Here is a 22,037-nt window from a genome sequence, read left to right as displayed (position 1 = left end):
AGGTAACAGCTAAGAGGAAGTAAAGAGTAATACAACTGTGTATCACTGCCATCTCACAAAAACCTAGTCTTTTGGCAAAACAATAAAGAGCAAACTGTATTTTCTGACCAATCTCAGTATATAGTTGTCAGTTGAGCTTAGTGTTGTGAAAGAAAATAAAAGGAGTGATGTTGAGAAGAGCTAACAAATGTCACGGCCATGCACATCCAATTACGGAAGTATTAGAAGAAAAATAAATCTACCGGTAATAATGGAATTGTTAATAGTATAGAATTAGACCGGTGTTTCTCAAACTTTCAAAATTCAAGGTCTCATCTTAACTCTGACAGTGTACAAATGGAACCAAATGAACCCTAACGGGTTCATTTGGTTCCATTTGTACACTGTCAGAGTTATCGACTTGTATGGGTCAATTTAGACCCCCATAAAGGAACCCACAAAGTCCCCGGAATCCACTTTAAGAACCACTGCATTAGACCACCAGGAAACAGAAAAGCTTCAAGAACAGGTCAGAGGAGCTTCAGTACTTATGAAAGGCTTTAGGTGCAGAGGCAGAACTGCATTTTGCCTTCCATCGGCTGAGGTTCAAATGTAGATGGAGAGCTAGACGCCACTATAACATATTCAATTATATGATTGTAGCATATTAATCATGTGGTCAATAACAGCTGAGCTGTGTAGAGATGTACATACATAATCTGAACCACCCTTGCTTTATGTGTTGATGCAGTCATCCAATGACACTTTGGATGAGGGCTTTGCCCTTCTTATTATGAACGTATACTAGTACATCACACACACGCACGCACGGACGCACGCACGCACGCACGCACGCACGCACGCACGCACGCACGCACGCACGCACGCACGCACGCACGCACGCACACACACACACACACACACACACACACACACACACACACACACACACACACACACACACACAGCGCCTACTGATTTTCCATTATTCTGAAAGCTGAAGTACCTGCAGTATATTGCATTTTTCATGGGTGTTACTTGAAAGCCCATAGCAGCCAATCCTTAGGAACCCAACCTCTGGAACCTAACCGTAGGAACCGAATCTATAACGTTGTTCCCTGATTGTGGAGAACAATATGGTCATAACTTGAAAATACAGAATTTAGACATGTCTATTCAGGGAATTTTGCTTAAGAAATTACTTCCTCAAGCTATGTGTGGTGGGGCATATCCACTATGATTTTAAATGAATTAGCCTACAACAGCAGCCACCTTGAAGTAGTCTGTCAAATTGATTGTGGTCACCTCTGATATAAAGGAGGTAGGCAGAAGGAGGTAGGAAATAGGACAAATGGAAAAAGAGACACTTGTGGTGTTAAATAGGACAATAGGAACAACGTTTCTGTCTCCATTCCATTACGATACATGTAGGATAGATCTGAATGTGATAGAACTAGCACTCAGTCTCCATATTCTCTGTGTAGGAGGACATGTACTGTCGAATGGGGGAAGAACTGGACCAAGTGTTATTATCAATGGAAGAACACAAAGGGGAGTTGGCACTTTTTGCAGATTTGATTAAAAAAGATATGGCCCTCACGCTTAACATTTTTCTATGTTAACTAATTGTTAAACCACTTAAACCCTACTTAAAAAATAGACACAGGAAAAGTGCTGTTACAATATCCTGAGTCTTATCCCAACCGAGACCAAGGGATCTCAGTCATCTTCAAGGAGTAGTTCACCCCCCAAATGACTTTCTTTCTATTGATTACTCACACCATGGATACTTGAGTTATATAATATTTTTTTGTATTTGTCGCAACACAAAAAATGTATTATAGTAAATTTACCCCATTGATTCCTGGTGGGGACCCAAATGCATTTGGGTCCCCATCCGGAATCATCTGGAATCAATGGGGGTACTATAATCAAATTATTGTCTTAGGAATGCGACAAATACCAACAAATATCATTGAACTCAAGTCTCCATGGTGTGAGTAATCAATAGGAAAAAAAAGTTATTTTGGGGGTGAACTACCCCTTTAATGCACAGTTTCCCTATCCATAAACATCAGTTATTTTTGTAATATAACACCAATCCCAGATGTTGTGACTGCACACCACACAGTAGGCTACAGTACGTACTGTATGATGGGCAGACATAATCATATCATATTATCGATATTATTTATTCCATGGCCACTAAGAGTAGCCTACAGTACTTGATTCTGATTGGCCGGAGAGTGTGCATTATTTTCAGTTAACCACACTCCTTTGACATTCCAAATAAATATTAAAACAATGTTCTGTATAAATAGTTTCAAGCTATCCTTAAAAAACAGCATGGATTTAAATATAACTTTCATTTATGGATCATACATTATTTGTCAATAATTATGATAGTATCATTATGAGTGTATGTTATAATATGCAGTATAGTATGGTGTAATATGCAGCGCCAATATGATTTGAAAACATTGACATGAATATCTATCGTCCAAGCAAGTGACCAATCAGAGACTTAAAATAAAAGGGGGAAAAAAAGCAAAGAGAGGGGTTTATTGGTTGGTTGGATACTCAGTCAACTCCACTTTCACTTTTGGAGGGAGGGGTGCCGGCCTTCACCCGCCCGCTGCCAAAAAACAAGCAAAAACTCCCCCAAACCCCGTTGACTGGTCAGTCGGTTGGGCCACTGTCAGATAATCAGTTGTCAGGGAAACAGGCTCCCCCCTCGAAGGTCCCTCCACTCTGGAGTTCTCAGCTGGTGGAGAGGAAGAGAGACATGGGAACATAAACGTCACTGTCAGACAGAAACCTTGTATCTCCAAGTTTCAAATGTGTACATTTCTTTGTAAATGAAAGCCCTACTGCCTACTTCATCATACAAGAGTGTCGCACAAAAGTAGTGAAAGTAGCCGATCTACAAGCACACAACGCCTCACGATGCGAGGCGTTGTGTGCTTGTAGATCGGCTATTTTCACTATTTTAAGTCGTTTTTTTCCTCATTCTTGCATTTATGATATTTTCTTTGTTGTAATCTTTTGTCTTAGATTATTTGTGTTTTGTAATGATGCTGTGTGTGTGTGTGTGTGTGTGTGTGTGTGTGTGTGTGTGTGTGTGTGTGTGTGCGTGTGCGTGTGCGTGCGCGTGTGTGTGTGTGCATGCGTGTGCGTCCGCTCCATTCCCTCCTTACTTGCTCAGAGCGGAGGCGGATCCCGAGCGGTGAAAGTGGACGATCTGCCACTTGCCGTCCCTGCGATGCCACACCCTGGTCTCCTCTGACTGGGCCGTCCTGGGCAGTCCGTTGGTGTCGATGTACTGGGTGACTCTGATGTAGGCGATGCAGGCCGCGTCCTCGCCCACCAGGTGGATGTGAGGGTTCAGGATGGTGGTGTGGACGGGCTTGCTGTTCTTTGACCACACTGAAGAGAGGCAGCAGAGGAGGAGGAAGAAAGTAAGGAAGGAAGAAAAATCATGTCCAGCTGAAAACATTCATTATCAGCTATAATACAGGTTAATAACCACTCTGCTCGCACCATATAGTGCTGTTACTACGGACAGACAAAGGTCACATGAAATGAACTCTTTAACACCTATTAACACCCATTTCTACAGCTTAATTTATGCACACATTTATGCATTTCGAGTTGGATAAAAATGGGCAAACACATAAATGTGCGCTTTGGTTCTTACGGTTTTCAAAGTAGAAGCGATGGAAGTCCAGGCCCTCCACCAGGTTCCCCAGGGCTTCAGGTTCGAATGCAGTCACAGCTGGATCACACATTTTACTGAGTGGAAGTACATGGGTTTAGTTTATTGTAACAAACATTCTACCACTTTTTGTGGTCAGATGTTCAGATACTGGATTCTGATTGGCTTAAAACAGTGGTAAATCAGTCAACAACCTTGAGTTGGCTCATGGACCCCGCCCACTGTTGTGTTGCAGTTGTAACATTGCAAGTTACAACTGTGTTTTCTTTCATTTATATGGTAGAAGTGGTAGAAAGCAATTTACCATTTGAGGGTCGTGGGTTGTTGGCTGATTTACCACTGTTTCAAAACAGTGATAAATCAGCCAACAACCCACTCCCTCTCATGGTAAATGGCTTACTTTTACTGAGTGGAAGGACATGGGTCACACACACACACACACACACACACACACACACACACACACACACACACACACACACACACACACACACACACACACACACACACACACACACACACAACACACACAAAGAGTGCCACTTGGTCACCCAGCGATATTGCAGCTGTTGAGTCCGCCCTCATACATACAGACATACACCGTACTCATATATACTGTACATACACACTCGGTCAAGTGATGACGCGGCTGGCACAGCTCAAAAAAGACGCCGCTTTGGGAGATAATAATACAATACACACACACACACACACACACACACACACACACACACACACACACACACACACACACACACACACACACACACACACACATCCCAAGCTGACCTCAATGATGACCAATAGGCCTACAGTACATCATGCTCAACATATTCCATATTCCATTATTGTACTTTTTACTCCACTACAATTATTTGAAAACTTCCATTTGTAGTTACTTTGTATATTGTGAATATTTTTTCTACTTTTTACTCCATGTGAAAAGGACCTTTTCTTTGACGATGGCTGGCCAGATTGCTGACATAGAAACATAGGTTTTCTCCAAAAACCTTAGAAGTATTCAAAAGACACTTATAGAATCGGGGTCAAAATTCTAATTTTCACGATTTTTCAAAAATAGCAGATCTACAAGCTCGCAGCGCGGCACTCGGTGCCACGCTGTGAGCTTGTATATCTGCTATTTTTTAATATTTAAAGCATAAAATAAGGCGTCATAATGTGTTCAGGCCTAAATGGGTTAATCGTCTTGGCAAATAAAGGCCATGCTCATATTCTTCTATTAGTTGCTTTAAAAATAAAGGATTCATACAAAATAAAAATAAAACACAAGCATTCGATTTCCCAGCATCAGATTAAGATTAAACTTTATTGTCAAAGTGGGTGCAATTTGTACAAACTCACATCATTTGTAGTTTCATGAAAAAAAAAAGTTAAAGAACAGAGAAAGAAACAAACAAGTCATGATTCAAAACATCACGTTGAATACATGAATTCAAATCCATTGACTTAGAGTGCCCTTGAGTGATTCCTCTTTATTATCTGTTTTGTCATCCTGGATTAGAATGAATTCAAGTGGTTCAAGTGGTTAAATATCTGAAAACACTAATTGCCATGTAATGAATCCAAAACACACTGACGATTGTGCTGTCAAACAATGAAACTATATGGAATCTATGAACAGGTTGTGGGGGTCCCTGCTTCATCTCTCTCTGCTAAGGGGTCCCTGCTTAAAACCCCGGATTTCTAAATCAATGTAGTGAATGTAATAAATAGACAGGTCCACTAGAATATACAGCACAAGCAGCATTCCCCTAATGTAAAAAAAAACAAAATGCTGACATTGATGTGACTCCCTTGTAAATAATAGGACGTTGTCGCATTGGGTTCAGCCCTAGCTCTGTTCAAGTCAGTGAGTTGAGAATGGAAACACTGCCCTCATGTGGATTCTTTCATATCACAGTGTAACACTGTTACGGAACAAACAAGAATGATTCCTGTGACAATATAGAGCCGTTTAACACTGTTACTGAACAAACACTCTATAGCAAAGATTACCAGTGTGAGTGAAGACGTACAGACGACAGAGCCACAGAGACGCGTTCACAGAGAGGCACTTCCTGGTCAGGTGGAATTCCTTGGCTACAGCGACATCTGTTGATGGGGACCTACTGATAGTTTTTATTTCACCAGACTCTACCTAGCTCCAGTGGGTTGAGGGGGCCGCGGCCGCTTCGCGGCCGCTGCCAGAGCACGCAGTCCGGCTTGGGTGCCCTCCGAGACCTCGGTGTCTGAGTCTGGAGCTCTGTGAAAAAAAAAAAAAAAAGAAAAAGCCAGCTGCTGAGCGTGCGTGCGTGCGTGCGTGCGTGCGTTCAGTGCAATGTGAATGCATGTGACCAATTGATAGGAAGATAGATAGATAGATACGTAATAAACATGATTTGGTACAAGCCCAACTAAAAGGAGATCCCAGTAATGTTTTTGGCTTATTTCCACAGGGAAGTCATTCATGAATGAACGAATTATTGATATAGGACTGTCATAGGTACAGTGTCATTGACAGTACAGTTCACTGGTACAAGGTCAACTAAAAGGTGATCCTAGAAAAGACTAAGTCAGGGGGAAACAATTTAAAAACAGCCGATCTACAAGGCTGCATGTGGGCTTGTGGATCAGCTGTTTTGGGTAAATGTGGGTTATTTATCTAATGCAGTATTGATCCCTTTATCGAGTGATTGATTGAAGAATTTATTAGAAGTTTGCAATAGAAAAAAGTACAGTTTCATGACAGTACAAATCACTGGTACAAGGTCAACTAAAAGGAGATCCTAGAAAGCCGAGGCTTAGACGGATAGAACATAGTACTTTATCTAGGATAATATCAGTTTCAAAAGCATAACATCAAAAACAAAAAAGAGAAAAGGGGGGGGGGGGGGGGGGGGGAGCATGAGGGCTTAGTCTATTTACAAGTCACGGGTAGCAGCTGTCTGAAGGTGACTTTTCATACCAATTTTGAAGGAGGCTAGGGATTTGCTCTCCTTTAGGGCTTGTGGAAGGGCGTTCCACATGTTGATGGTGTAGCAGGAGAACGAGTTAGAGCCTTGTTTAGTGTTAAATCTATGATGATTAGTGGAGCTGCCTCTGGTGTTGTGATTGTGAACATCTGCTGAGCTGACCTGGGCGTGCGTGCGTGCGTGCGTGCGTGCGTGCAGTGCAATGTGAATGCATGTGACGAATTGATAGGAAGATAGATAGATACGTAATAAACATGATTTGGTACAAGCTCAACTAAAAGGAGATCCCAGTAATGTTTTTGGCTTATTTCCACAGGGAAGTCATGGGCGGCGGGTTAATAAGGCCAGGGTAGGCTGTGCCTTCCCAAATGCTACGCTGGGTATTTTGCAAATTATATAATATATGAACCGCGGGGGCCCGGCCGTCAGCCTCCGACTGACAGTCAGTCTCAGTCCAAATGAACGTCAATCTGCCTGACCGTCATCGCGCTGCCTCTGTTACACCTATTTTTCTGAGTAAAATGTCACGCATTGGGAAGAAGTAAAGGGGGACACTTTATTGTGAAGGACAACAGGAAGAGCATTCACAGACAGACAATGTTGTTTTGTTTACGTTTAGTGAGAAGTGTAGTGATGATGGCTGCAGTGGACCGCGCACTTTCAAAACCTTAAATTTGTATCAACTAAAATATACCACAGACACTTTCAAATGAGACAGGCAGCGATGCACAAGCAAACAAAGGCATTAATCATGACGTCGACATTGGACAATTACGCCAGCGAGGAAACTATACAATGACATTATCATCATCACGGATACTTTCTGATTCTGGAAGTGGAACACTTCATCTGTGAGTATTATTGCCTGAACTCAACTGTTTGGACTTCTCCTCTCTATCGCGCAGCTGAAAGCCTGTATCAACAGAATAATTGTGTGTGTGTGTGTGTGTGTGTGTGTGTGTGTGTGTGTGTGTGTGTGTGTGTGTGTGTGCGCGCGGCTGCGCCGTCACCGTGCGTAATTTGGTTGCATAAGATGTGATGTGTGTGCATACTGTTGTCTATTGTGTACAGATTGTTGTCATTGTGTCAGATAGGTCTGTAACTGTTTGGGTCGCTGTATTCTTGTATATAAACTGTCGAGGCTGACAAATGAATGATTGCGACCGTCAGGTCGCAGTTACTATCAAAACCTCGACCAGCTGTCACTACTCCTACAGATTTTGCCCTAAAATCACGCAAATCGCTACGCAGTTTATATTAGGGAGTCTTACTGGTTTATTTATTTTTTTATTTATGTATTTATTTATTTCCCGACTATGTTTCCGAAACTGATTATTTATTTATTTCCCGACTGTTTCCGAGACTGATTATTTATGTAATTATTTATTTATTTCCGCCCCTAGCAACACTAGCAACAGAGTATTTAAATAAATAAATAAATAAATATATAATGAATGAACGAACACAATCATGAATAAATAAATAAATAAATAAACAAAGAAAGTGTGCATGCGTGCGTGCGTGCGTGCGTGCGTGCGTGCGTGCGTGCTCCTTAATTGATTAATTAATTCATTAACTGCCTCCTCGTTAAGAACCCCGTAAATGGAAAATTCTTTCTTTCATTCATTCATTCTTTCTTTCTTTCTTTCTTTCTTTCTTTCTTTCTTTCTTTCTTTCTTTCTTTCTTTCTTTGTAAATGTAAATGTAAATGAAGGGGAGGAGCTTAGTCGACATATGCAAATTGGGGGCGGGGCGTGGTTTGGAAATGCGTGTGGGTGTGGTGCGCATACATTATGCTCGCATACAATATGCTAATGAGGGCGTTAAGGTAGGTTTCCCAGCGCGTAAAAAAAGCAGACGACCGTATGTAAATGAAGGGGAGGAGCTTAGTCGACTTTAAAAAATTGGGGGCGGTGCATGGTTTGGAAATGCGTGTGGGTGTGGTCTGCATACATTATGCTAATGAGGCTGTTAAGTGGCGTTTCCCAGCGCGTAAAAAATGCAGGCGGCCGTATGTAAATGAAGGGGAGGAGCTTAGTCGACATATGCAAATTGGGGGCGGGGCGTGGTTTGGAAATGCGTGTGGGTGTGGTGCGCATACATTATGCTCGCATACATTATGCTAATGAGGGCGTTAAGGTAGGTTTCCCAGCGCGTAAAAAAAGCAGACGACCCTATGTAAATGAAGGGGAGGAGCTTAGTCGACTTTAAAAAATTGGGGGCGGTGCATGGTTTGGAAATGCGTGTGGGTGTGGTCTGCATAAATTATGCTAATGAGGCTGTTAAGTGGCGTTTCCCAGCGCGTAAAAAATGCAGACGGCCGTATGTAAATGAAGGGGAGGAGCTTAGTCGACATATGCAAATTGGGGGCGGGGCGTGGTTTGGAAATGCGTGTGGGCGTGGTGCGCATACATTATGCTTGCATACATTATGCTAATGAGGGCGTTAAGGTAGGTTTCCCAGCACGTAAAAAAAGCAGACGACCGTATGTAAATGAAGGGGAGGAGCTTAGTCGACTTAAAAAATTTGGGGGCGGTGCATGGTTTGGAAATGTATGCGAGCGAGGGCGGTGCATCTCGCTCTCGGAGCACTCAGTGCCGCGCCGTGAGCTTGTAGGTGTGCTATTTTTTTTGAACCGTGAACATTTGTTATGGCAACATTTTATAACGTATGGCTTGCTTTTGGACATTCAGAAATACAGATCTACAAGCATAGCACGTCAGTTTGTGTCAGAGTGGGGTTTGGGACCCCCCTCCAGTCACACTTGACCCCCCTAACTTAACTTGGGCCTCTTCTATTTTCCCTCCTCTACACAGAGCGAAGTCTGTCATGTCTGCTCACAAGCTCTCTCATCATAATTATGGCCGATGACAATCAGACACAATCCACCCCAGCGTACAACTCTTCCCACACAATTAGATCAGCAAGAATGCAGCCCAAGCCCATGCCTTTTGATAATTTATCATTTTATTTACATAAACATTTCATACACAAGGTAGATAGTGATAAATATGATTTAACTACTACAAAAACTACACCTATCTTACAAAAGAATATTTTCAGAAACACACGCATACATGTAAACTTCAGCACATTACATACCTGGCATGCAGCATTAGAGTGTCCGGTAAGTACAGTACAATATCCATAAGTAAAAAATGAATAAATAAAAGTTGAGTCTATTTGATGTGCCCAAGTATAATTAGTCTAAGTGTTAATTGCTTTCAAACATCACACGTCTTGATATAAAAGGGCAGTGCGCTACTGTAAATCAGCTGTATTTACCTATCCACACAACATTTTGAAAATCTGCCCCAAATAAGGAACCCAAAGAACAAGGTGTTGCATGGTAAGTATTCCATGCTGAAATAAATAGATATCATTAGCCACAAGGTGACAACCCTGTTGCTGGTGGTAGTACCCACCTACTGATAAAGAAGCAACCCACTCACATAGCCTACTACTACAGACACCACCTTTGCTATTAGTTGCCAGACAACTGGTGCATTCTTGCTCCATTATCCGTAATACATGTGTTTCAATACCTTTTCAGCTGGACAAATAAAACAACGGCCAAGATAGTTCAGACCTCAGTACTTAGTACTCAGTGTATTGTTTCTTTGCTGATATTGTCTGCAATACTATGGCTTTATTTATACTCCAACAGCGTGCCTGCTGACAATAACCCATGTTTTAGTTTTTTACCCAATTTAGAAATGGAACTGGCCTCTGGATTGTCTGGATGCTTCTTGCGGGAAGGCTGGATGGCAACTACTGGTTTTATTTCAAGTCCATTTATAAACATCAAGCACCACATCAAATATGACATCAACCCTAATTGCATCCACAAATTGATTGCGATAACGTCATAGGATTATGATTATATAATGAACCTAAGTAGTGTTATCTATTTCGGGTTACATTGACTTTTTCAGCAAAACATCAAAAATAGTTCCAAGTGCTTTAACAATTACATTTCAGATATTTCAAGTGACTGTGTACTGTAGGCTATACATACACCCAGTGATATTCAGACTGTTAACTTAGTGTTTCAAAAGTTACAACTTTACATGTTACATTATAAAACACAAACTAATCTACTGTAGAAAACAGCCATACATTCTCTAGATGCCATTTGGTATCCCTGACCATTCTTGAAAAAACTAATAATTACAAAAATAATCATCAGTGCTGATTTAACCATTTGTAACTCTGAGAATGTACAAACGAAACCCTTTCAGGTCCATTTGGATTGGTTCCATTTGCAAACTCCCACAGTTAAATGAACACTCCAGATTTTACTGTGTACAGTTCTGGTCCACAGTAAGAAGCAGATGTGTTTTAGTTTTTTGTACCCCAATACGTTCAGTGAACCCTTCTCTCGAATGGGGTGCCAAATGGCACGAGTAACAACAAGTAAAAGCAAAGGGCATTGGCAGTAGTTTGTTAAAGCAGGGTCAGACATTCAGAGGCAGCTGTTTGCTAAGGGAACACATAGATTACCATACATAAGATACCTGTAATCATTTACAATATATTCTCTACTCAGCAATTTAATTCTACACTATGTCAGCACTGGAAGTTTGATTGGATGTGAGAAAGCTTTTGATATACAGTACAAATATAATAATAACAATAATGATAATAATAATAATCTCACTTTACAAAGATCTACATTCTTGTGACAGTAAAAAGAGTAGTACAGTTTTTAAAACCTCTGAGACCGACATAAAGTAGGTAAAAGTTATTGAATATCAAGTCATTTGAAGGCTTATCGCTAGCAGTACAGACATCTTTTTTAGTTTTTTTGTTGCAAAGATAAACCAGTTGATTTTCATAAAAGAGAGGGAGGGGACGAGGCATTTGGTGGAAAACTAGCAGGCTAATTTTCAAAATGACAAGATAACCGTGTCGGAAAACAAACACACAGTGCAAATATCCAGGATTAACAGCCAGCATGCATTAAAACCAGTGAAGCTAAAACTATTTCCTACAGAATAAAGAAACTCAACACATTTCAGGTAACAGCTAAGAGGAAGTAAAGAGTAATACAACTGTGTATCACTGCCATCTCACAAAAACCTAGTCTTTTGGCAAAACAATAAAGAGCAAACTGTATTTTCTGACCAATCTCAGTATATAGTTGTCAGTTGAGCTTAGTGTTGTGAAAGAAAATAAAAGGAGTGATGTTGAGAAGAGCTAACAAATGTCACGGCCATGCACATCCAATTACGGAAGTATTAGAAGAAAAATAAATCTACCGGTAATAATGGAATTGTTAATAGTATAGAATTAGACCGGTGTTTCTCAAACTTTCAAAATTCAAGGTCTCATCTTAACTCTGACAGTGTACAAATGGAACCAAATGAACCCTAACGGGTTCATTTGGTTCCATTTGTACACTGTCAGAGTTATCGACTTGTATGGGTCAATTTAGACCCCCATAAAGGAACCCACAAAGTCCCCGGAATCCACTTTAAGAACCACTGCATTAGACCACCAGGAAACAGAAAAGCTTCAAGAACAGGTCAGAGGAGCTTCAGTACTTATGAAAGGCTTTAGGTGCAGAGGCAGAACTGCATTTTGCCTTCCATCGGCTGAGGTTCAAATGTAGATGGAGAGCTAGACGCCACTATAACATATTCAATTATATGATTGTAGCATATTAATCATGTGGTCAATAACAGCTGAGCTGTGTAGAGATGTACATACATAATCTGAACCACCCTTGCTTTATGTGTTGATGCAGTCATCCAATGACACTTTGGATGAGGGCTTTGCCCTTCTTATTATGAACGTATACTAGTACATCACACACACGCACGCACGGACGCACGCACGCACGCACGCACGCACGCACGCACGCACGCACGCACGCACGCACGCACGCACGCACGCACGCACACACACACACACACACACACACACACACACACACACACACACACACACACACACACACAGCGCCTACTGATTTTCCATTATTCTGAAAGCTGAAGTACCTGCAGTATATTGCATTTTTCATGGGTGTTACTTGAAAGCCCATAGCAGCCAATCCTTAGGAACCCAACCTCTGGAACCTAACCGTAGGAACCGAATCTATAACGTTGTTCCCTGATTGTGGAGAACAATATGGTCATAACTTGAAAATACAGAATTTAGACATGTCTATTCAGGGAATTTTGCTTAAGAAATTACTTCCTCAAGCTATGTGTGGTGGGGCATATCCACTATGATTTTAAATGAATTAGCCTACAACAGCAGCCACCTTGAAGTAGTCTGTCAAATTGATTGTGGTCACCTCTGATATAAAGGAGGTAGGCAGAAGGAGGTAGGAAATAGGACAAATGGAAAAAGAGACACTTGTGGTGTTAAATAGGACAATAGGAACAACGTTTCTGTCTCCATTCCATTACGATACATGTAGGATAGATCTGAATGTGATAGAACTAGCACTCAGTCTCCATATTCTCTGTGTAGGAGGACATGTACTGTCGAATGGGGGAAGAACTGGACCAAGTGTTATTATCAATGGAAGAACACAAAGGGGAGTTGGCACTTTTTGCAGATTTGATTAAAAAAGATATGGCCCTCACGCTTAACATTTTTCTATGTTAACTAATTGTTAAACCACTTAAACCCTACTTAAAAAATAGACACAGGAAAAGTGCTGTTACAATATCCTGAGTCTTATCCCAACCGAGACCAAGGGATCTCAGTCATCTTCAAGGAGTAGTTCACCCCCCAAATGACTTTCTTTCTATTGATTACTCACACCATGGATACTTGAGTTATATAATATTTTTTTGTATTTGTCGCAACACAAAAAATGTATTATAGTAAATTTACCCCATTGATTCCTGGTGGGGACCCAAATGCATTTGGGTCCCCATCCGGAATCATCTGGAATCAATGGGGGTACTATAATCAAATTATTGTCTTAGGAATGCGACAAATACCAACAAATATCATTGAACTCAAGTCTCCATGGTGTGAGTAATCAATAGGAAAAAAAAGTTATTTTGGGGGTGAACTACCCCTTTAATGCACAGTTTCCCTATCCATAAACATCAGTTATTTTTGTAATATAACACCAATCCCAGATGTTGTGACTGCACACCACACAGTAGGCTACAGTACGTACTGTATGATGGGCAGACATAATCATATCATATTATCGATATTATTTATTCCATGGCCACTAAGAGTAGCCTACAGTACTTGATTCTGATTGGCCGGAGAGTGTGCATTATTTTCAGTTAACCACACTCCTTTGACATTCCAAATAAATATTAAAACAATGTTCTGTATAAATAGTTTCAAGCTATCCTTAAAAAACAGCATGGATTTAAATATAACTTTCATTTATGGATCATACATTATTTGTCAATAATTATGATAGTATCATTATGAGTGTATGTTATAATATGCAGTATAGTATGGTGTAATATGCAGCGCCAATATGATTTGAAAACATTGACATGAATATCTATCGTCCAAGCAAGTGACCAATCAGAGACTTAAAATAAAAGGGGGAAAAAAAGCAAAGAGAGGGGTTTATTGGTTGGTTGGATACTCAGTCAACTCCACTTTCACTTTTGGAGGGAGGGGTGCCGGCCTTCACCCGCCCGCTGCCAAAAAACAAGCAAAAACTCCCCCAAACCCCGTTGACTGGTCAGTCGGTTGGGCCACTGTCAGATAATCAGTTGTCAGGGAAACAGGCTCCCCCCTCGAAGGTCCCTCCACTCTGGAGTTCTCAGCTGGTGGAGAGGAAGAGAGACATGGGAACATAAACGTCACTGTCAGACAGAAACCTTGTATCTCCAAGTTTCAAATGTGTACATTTCTTTGTAAATGAAAGCCCTACTGCCTACTTCATCATACAAGAGTGTCGCACAAAAGTAGTGAAAGTAGCCGATCTACAAGCACACAACGCCTCACGATGCGAGGCGTTGTGTGCTTGTAGATCGGCTATTTTCACTATTTTAAGTCGTTTTTTTCCTCATTCTTGCATTTATGATATTTTCTTTGTTGTAATCTTTTGTCTTAGATTATTTGTGTTTTGTAATGATGCTGTGTGTGTGTGTGTGTGTGTGTGTGTGTGTGTGTGTGTGTGTGTGTGTGTGTGCGTGTGCGTGTGCGTGCGCGTGTGTGTGTGTGCATGCGTGTGCGTCCGCTCCATTCCCTCCTTACTTGCTCAGAGCGGAGGCGGATCCCGAGCGGTGAAAGTGGACGATCTGCCACTTGCCGTCCCTGCGATGCCACACCCTGGTCTCCTCTGACTGGGCCGTCCTGGGCAGTCCGTTGGTGTCGATGTACTGGGTGACTCTGATGTAGGCGATGCAGGCCGCGTCCTCGCCCACCAGGTGGATGTGAGGGTTCAGGATGGTGGTGTGGACGGGCTTGCTGTTCTTTGACCACACTGAAGAGAGGCAGCAGAGGAGGAGGAAGAAAGTAAGGAAGGAAGAAAAATCATGTCCAGCTGAAAACATTCATTATCAGCTATAATACAGGTTAATAACCACTCTGCTCGCACCATATAGTGCTGTTACTACGGACAGACAAAGGTCACATGAAATGAACTCTTTAACACCTATTAACACCCATTTCTACAGCTTAATTTATGCACACATTTATGCATTTCGAGTTGGATAAAAATGGGCAAACACATAAATGTGCGCTTTGGTTCTTACGGTTTTCAAAGTAGAAGCGATGGAAGTCCAGGCCCTCCACCAGGTTCCCCAGGGCTTCAGGTTCGAATGCAGTCACAGCTGGATCACACATTTTACTGAGTGGAAGTACATGGGTTTAGTTTATTGTAACAAACATTCTACCACTTTTTGTGGTCAGATGTTCAGATACTGGATTCTGATTGGCTTAAAACAGTGGTAAATCAGTCAACAACCTTGAGTTGGCTCATGGACCCCGCCCACTGTTGTGTTGCAGTTGTAACATTGCAAGTTACAACTGTGTTTTCTTTCATTTATATGGTAGAAGTGGTAGAAAGCAATTTACCATTTGAGGGTCGTGGGTTGTTGGCTGATTTACCACTGTTTCAAAACAGTGATAAATCAGCCAACAACCCACTCCCTCTCATGGTAAATGGCTTACTTTTACTGAGTGGAAGGACATGGGTCACACACACACACACACACACACACACACACACACACACACACACACACACACACACACACACACACACACACACACACACACACACACACACACACAAACACACACAAAGAGTGCCACTTGGTCACCCAGCGATATTGCAGCTGTTGAGTCCGCCCTCATACATACAGACATACACCGTACTCATATATACTGTACATACACACTCGGTCAAGTGATGACGCGGCTGGCACAGCTCAAAAAAGACGCCGCTTTGGGAGATAATAATACAATACACACACACACACACACACACACACACACACACACACACACACACACACACACACACACACACACACACACACACACACATCCCAAGCTGACCTCAATGATGACCAATAGGCCTACAGTACATCATGCTCAACATATTCCATATTCCATTATTGTACTTTTTACTCCACTACAATTATTTGAAAACTTCCATTTGTAGTTACTTTGTATATTGTGAATATTTTTTCTACTTTTTACTCCATGTGAAAAGGACCTTTTCTTTGACGATGGCTGGCCAGATTGCTGACATAGAAACATAGGTTTTCTCCAAAAACCTTAGAAGTATTCAAAAGACACTTATAGAATCGGGGTCAAAATTCTAATTTTCACGATTTTTCAAAAATAGCAGATCTACAAGCTCGCAGCGCGGCACTCGGTGCCACGCTGTGAGCTTGTATATCTGCTATTTTTTAATATTTAAAGCATAAAATAAGGCGTCATAATGTGTTCAGGCCTAAATGGGTTAATCGTCTTGGCAAATAAAGGCCATGCTCATATTCTTCTATTAGTTGCTTTAAAAATAAAGGATTCATACAAAATAAAAATAAAACACAAGCATTCGATTTCCCAGCATCAGATTAAGATTAAACTTTATTGTCAAAGTGGGTGCAATTTGTACAAACTCACATCATTTGTAGTTTCATGAAAAAAAAAAGTTAAAGAACAGAGAAAGAAACAAACAAGTCATGATTCAAAACATCACGTTGAATACATGAATTCAAATCCATTGACTTAGAGTGCCCTTGAGTGATTCCTCTTTATTATCTGTTTTGTCATCCTGGATTAGAATGAATTCAAGTGGTTCAAGTGGTTAAATATCTGAAAACACTAATTGCCATGTAATGAATCCAAAACACACTGACGATTGTGCTGTCAAACAATGAAACTATATGGAATCTATGAACAGGTTGTGGGGGTCCCTGCTTCATCTCTCTCTGCTAAGGGGTCCCTGCTTAAAACCCCGGATTTCTAAATCAATGTAGTGAATGTAATAAATAGACAGGTCCACTAGAATATACAGCACAAGCAGCATTCCCCTAATGTAAAAAAAAACAAAATGCTGACATTGATGTGACTCCCTTGTAAATAATAGGACGTTGTCGCATTGGGTTCAGCCCTAGCTCTGTTCAAGTCAGTGAGTTGAGAATGGAAACACTGCCCTCATGTGGATTCTTTCATATCACAGTGTAACACTGTTACGGAACAAACAAGAATGATTCCTGTGACAATATAGAGCCGTTTAACACTGTTACTGAACAAACACTCTATAGCAAAGATTACCAGTGTGAGTGAAGACGTACAGACGACAGAGCCACAGAGACGCGTTCACAGAGAGGCACTTCCTGGTCAGGTGGAATTCCTTGGCTACAGCGACATCTGTTGATGGGGACCTACTGATAGTTTTTATTTCACCAGACTCTACCTAGCTCCAGTGGGTTGAGGGGGCCGCGGCCGCTTCGCGGCCGCTGCCAGAGCACGCAGTCCGGCTTGGGTGCCCTCCGAGACCTCGGTGTCTGAGTCTGGAGCTCTGTGAAAAAAAAAAAAAAAAGAAAAAGCCAGCTGCTGAGCGTGCGTGCGTGCGTGCGTGCGTGCGTTCAGTGCAATGTGAATGCATGTGACCAATTGATAGGAAGATAGATAGATAGATACGTAATAAACATGATTTGGTACAAGCCCAACTAAAAGGAGATCCCAGTAATGTTTTTGGCTTATTTCCACAGGGAAGTCATTCATGAATGAACGAATTATTGATATAGGACTGTCATAGGTACAGTGTCATTGACAGTACAGTTCACTGGTACAAGGTCAACTAAAAGGTGATCCTAGAAAAGACTAAGTCAGGGGGAAACAATTTAAAAACAGCCGATCTACAAGGCTGCATGTGGGCTTGTGGATCAGCTGTTTTGGGTAAATGTGGGTTATTTATCTAATGCAGTATTGATCCCTTTATCGAGTGATTGATTGAAGAATTTATTAGAAGTTTGCAATAGAAAAAAGTACAGTTTCATGACAGTACAAATCACTGGTACAAGGTCAACTAAAAGGAGATCCTAGAAAGCCGAGGCTTAGACGGATAGAACATAGTACTTTATCTAGGATAATATCAGTTTCAAAAGCATAACATCAAAAACAAAAAAGAGAAAAGGGGGGGGGGGGGGGGGGGGGGAGCATGAGGGCTTAGTCTATTTACAAGTCACGGGTAGCAGCTGTCTGAAGGTGACTTTTCATACCAATTTTGAAGGAGGCTAGGGATTTGCTCTCCTTTAGGGCTTGTGGAAGGGCGTTCCACATGTTGATGGTGTAGCAGGAGAACGAGTTAGAGCCTTGTTTAGTGTTAAATCTATGATGATTAGTGGAGCTGCCTCTGGTGTTGTGATTGTGAACATCTGCTGAGCTGACCTGGGCGTGCGTGCGTGCGTGCGTGCGTGCGTGCAGTGCAATGTGAATGCATGTGACGAATTGATAGGAAGATAGATAGATACGTAATAAACATGATTTGGTACAAGCTCAACTAAAAGGAGATCCCAGTAATGTTTTTGGCTTATTTCCACAGGGAAGTCATGGGCGGCGGGTTAATAAGGCCAGGGTAGGCTGTGCCTTCCCAAATGCTACGCTGGGTATTTTGCAAATTATATAATATATGAACCGCGGGGGCCCGGCCGTCAGCCTCCGACTGACAGTCAGTCTCAGTCCAAATGAACGTCAATCTGCCTGACCGTCATCGCGCTGCCTCTGTTACACCTATTTTTCTGAGTAAAATGTCACGCATTGGGAAGAAGTAAAGGGGGACACTTTATTGTGAAGGACAACAGGAAGAGCATTCACAGACAGACAATGTTGTTTTGTTTACGTTTAGTGAGAAGTGTAGTGATGATGGCTGCAGTGGACCGCGCACTTTCAAAACCTTAAATTTGTATCAACTAAAATATACCACAGACACTTTCAAATGAGACAGGCAGCGATGCACAAGCAAACAAAGGCATTAATCATGACGTCGACATTGGACAATTACGCCAGCGAGGAAACTATACAATGACATTATCATCATCACGGATACTTTCTGATTCTGGAAGTGGAACACTTCATCTGTGAGTATTATTGCCTGAACTCAACTGTTTGGACTTCTCCTCTCTATCGCGCAGCTGAAAGCCTGTATCAACAGAATAATTGTGTGTGTGTGTGTGTGTGTGTGTGTGTGTGTGTGTGTGTGTGTGTGTGTGTGTGTGTGCGCGCGGCTGCGCCGTCACCGTGCGTAATTTGGTTGCATAAGATGTGATGTGTGTGCATACTGTTGTCTATTGTGTACAGATTGTTGTCATTGTGTCAGATAGGTCTGTAACTGTTTGGGTCGCTGTATTCTTGTATATAAACTGTCGAGGCTGACAAATGAATGATTGCGACCGTCAGGTCGCAGTTACTATCAAAACCTCGACCAGCTGTCACTACTCCTACAGATTTTGCCCTAAAATCACGCAAATCGCTACGCAGTTTATATTAGGGAGTCTTACTGGTTTATTTATTTTTTTATTTATGTATTTATTTATTTCCCGACTATGTTTCCGAAACTGATTATTTATTTATTTCCCGACTGTTTCCGAGACTGATTATTTATGTAATTATTTATTTATTTCCGCCCCTAGCAACACTAGCAACAGAGTATTTAAATAAATAAATAAATAAATATATAATGAATGAACGAACACAATCATGAATAAATAAATAAATAAATAAACAAAGAAAGTGTGCATGCGTGCGTGCGTGCGTGCGTGCGTGCGTGCGTGCGTGCTCCTTAATTGATTAATTAATTCATTAACTGCCTCCTCGTTAAGAACCCCGTAAATGGAAAATTCTTTCTTTCATTCATTCATTCTTTCTTTCTTTCTTTCTTTCTTTCTTTCTTTCTTTCTTTCTTTCTTTCTTTCTTTCTTTGTAAATGTAAATGTAAATGAAGGGGAGGAGCTTAGTCGACATATGCAAATTGGGGGCGGGGCGTGGTTTGGAAATGCGTGTGGGTGTGGTGCGCATACATTATGCTCGCATACAATATGCTAATGAGGGCGTTAAGGTAGGTTTCCCAGCGCGTAAAAAAAGCAGACGACCGTATGTAAATGAAGGGGAGGAGCTTAGTCGACTTTAAAAAATTGGGGGCGGTGCATGGTTTGGAAATGCGTGTGGGTGTGGTCTGCATACATTATGCTAATGAGGCTGTTAAGTGGCGTTTCCCAGCGCGTAAAAAATGCAGGCGGCCGTATGTAAATGAAGGGGAGGAGCTTAGTCGACATATGCAAATTGGGGGCGGGGCGTGGTTTGGAAATGCGTGTGGGTGTGGTGCGCATACATTATGCTCGCATACATTATGCTAATGAGGGCGTTAAGGTAGGTTTCCCAGCGCGTAAAAAAAGCAGACGACCCTATGTAAATGAAGGGGAGGAGCTTAGTCGACTTTAAAAAATTGGGGGCGGTGCATGGTTTGGAAATGCGTGTGGGTGTGGTCTGCATAAATTATGCTAATGAGGCTGTTAAGTGGCGTTTCCCAGCGCGTAAAAAATGCAGACGGCCGTATGTAAATGAAGGGGAGGAGCTTAGTCGACATATGCAAATTGGGGGCGGGGCGTGGTTTGGAAATGCGTGTGGGCGTGGTGCGCATACATTATGCTTGCATACATTATGCTAATGAGGGCGTTAAGGTAGGTTTCCCAGCACGTAAAAAAAGCAGACGACCGTATGTAAATGAAGGGGAGGAGCTTAGTCGACTTAAAAAATTTGGGGGCGGTGCATGGTTTGGAAATGTATGCGAGCGAGGGCGGTGCATCTCGCTCTCGGAGCACTCAGTGCCGCGCCGTGAGCTTGTAGGTGTGCTATTTTTTTTGAACCGTGAACATTTGTTATGGCAACATTTTATAACGTATGGCTTGCTTTTGGACATTCAGAAATACAGATCTACAAGCATAGCACGTCAGTTTGTGTCAGAGTGGGGTTTGGGACCCCCCTCCAGTCACACTTGACCCCCCTAACTTAACTTGGGCCTCTTCTATTTTCCCTCCTCTACACAGAGCGAAGTCTGTCATGTCTGCTCACAAGCTCTCTCATCATAATTATGGCCGATGACAATCAGACACAATCCACCCCAGCGTACAACTCTTCCCACACAATTAGATCAGCAAGAATGCAGCCCAAGCCCATGCCTTTTGATAATTTATCATTTTATTTACATAAACATTTCATACACAAGGTAGATAGTGATAAATATGATTTAACTACTACAAAAACTACACCTATCTTACAAAAGAATATTTTCAGAAACACACGCATACATGTAAACTTCAGCACATTACATACCTGGCATGCAGCATTAGAGTGTCCGGTAAGTACAGTACAATATCCATAAGTAAAAAATGAATAAATAAAAGTTGAGTCTATTTGATGTGCCCAAGTATAATTAGTCTAAGTGTTAATTGCTTTCAAACATCACACGTCTTGATATAAAAGGGCAGTGCGCTACTGTAAATCAGCTGTATTTACCTATCCACACAACATTTTGAAAATCTGCCCCAAATAAGGAACCCAAAGAACAAGGTGTTGCATGGTAAGTATTCCATGCTGAAATAAATAGATATCATTAGCCACAAGGTGACAACCCTGTTGCTGGTGGTAGTACCCACCTACTGATAAAGAAGCAACCCACTCACATAGCCTACTACTACAGACACCACCTTTGCTATTAGTTGCCAGACAACTGGTGCATTCTTGCTCCATTATCCGTAATACATGTGTTTCAATACCTTTTCAGCTGGACAAATAAAACAACGGCCAAGATAGTTCAGACCTCAGTACTTAGTACTCAGTGTATTGTTTCTTTGCTGATATTGTCTGCAATACTATGGCTTTATTTATACTCCAACAGCGTGCCTGCTGACAATAAC

The 22,037-nt window shown here is 41.6% G+C and overlaps 2 protein-coding genes across 2 annotated transcripts; both read right to left on the bottom strand.

The window, feature by feature from the left end:
- Window positions 1–2,526: 2,526 nt before the first annotated feature.
- On the bottom strand, window positions 2,527–3,768 carry LOC308304405 (calcium/calmodulin-dependent protein kinase type II subunit alpha-like). The gene is made up of 3 exons (XM_080748995.1): window positions 3,677–3,768; window positions 3,177–3,405; window positions 2,527–2,743 (listed from the first exon to the last, which is right to left on the bottom strand). The coding sequence occupies exons 1-3, from the start codon at window positions 3,765–3,767 to the stop codon at window positions 2,740–2,742; spliced, it is 324 nt and encodes a 107-aa protein (XP_080605121.1). The 5' UTR covers window position 3,768; the 3' UTR covers window positions 2,527–2,739.
- Window positions 3,769–14,209: 10,441 nt separating this feature from the next.
- LOC308304449 (calcium/calmodulin-dependent protein kinase type II subunit alpha-like) lies at window positions 14,210–15,451 on the bottom strand. The gene is made up of 3 exons (XM_080749049.1): window positions 15,360–15,451; window positions 14,860–15,088; window positions 14,210–14,426 (listed from the first exon to the last, which is right to left on the bottom strand). Exons 1-3 carry the CDS (start codon window positions 15,448–15,450, stop codon window positions 14,423–14,425), a joined length of 324 nt encoding a protein of 107 aa, XP_080605175.1. The 5' UTR covers window position 15,451; the 3' UTR covers window positions 14,210–14,422.
- Window positions 15,452–22,037: the final 6,586 nt, after the last annotated feature.

The sequence above is a fragment of the Nannobrachium achirus genome (assembly GCF_963921795.1).
Source record: "Nannobrachium achirus genome assembly, chromosome: 19".
Taxonomy (NCBI): domain Eukaryota; kingdom Metazoa; phylum Chordata; class Actinopteri; order Myctophiformes; family Myctophidae; genus Nannobrachium; species Nannobrachium achirus.
The sequence above is the reverse complement of the archived record's forward strand: the minus strand, read 5'-3'. Positions and strand labels throughout refer to the sequence as shown.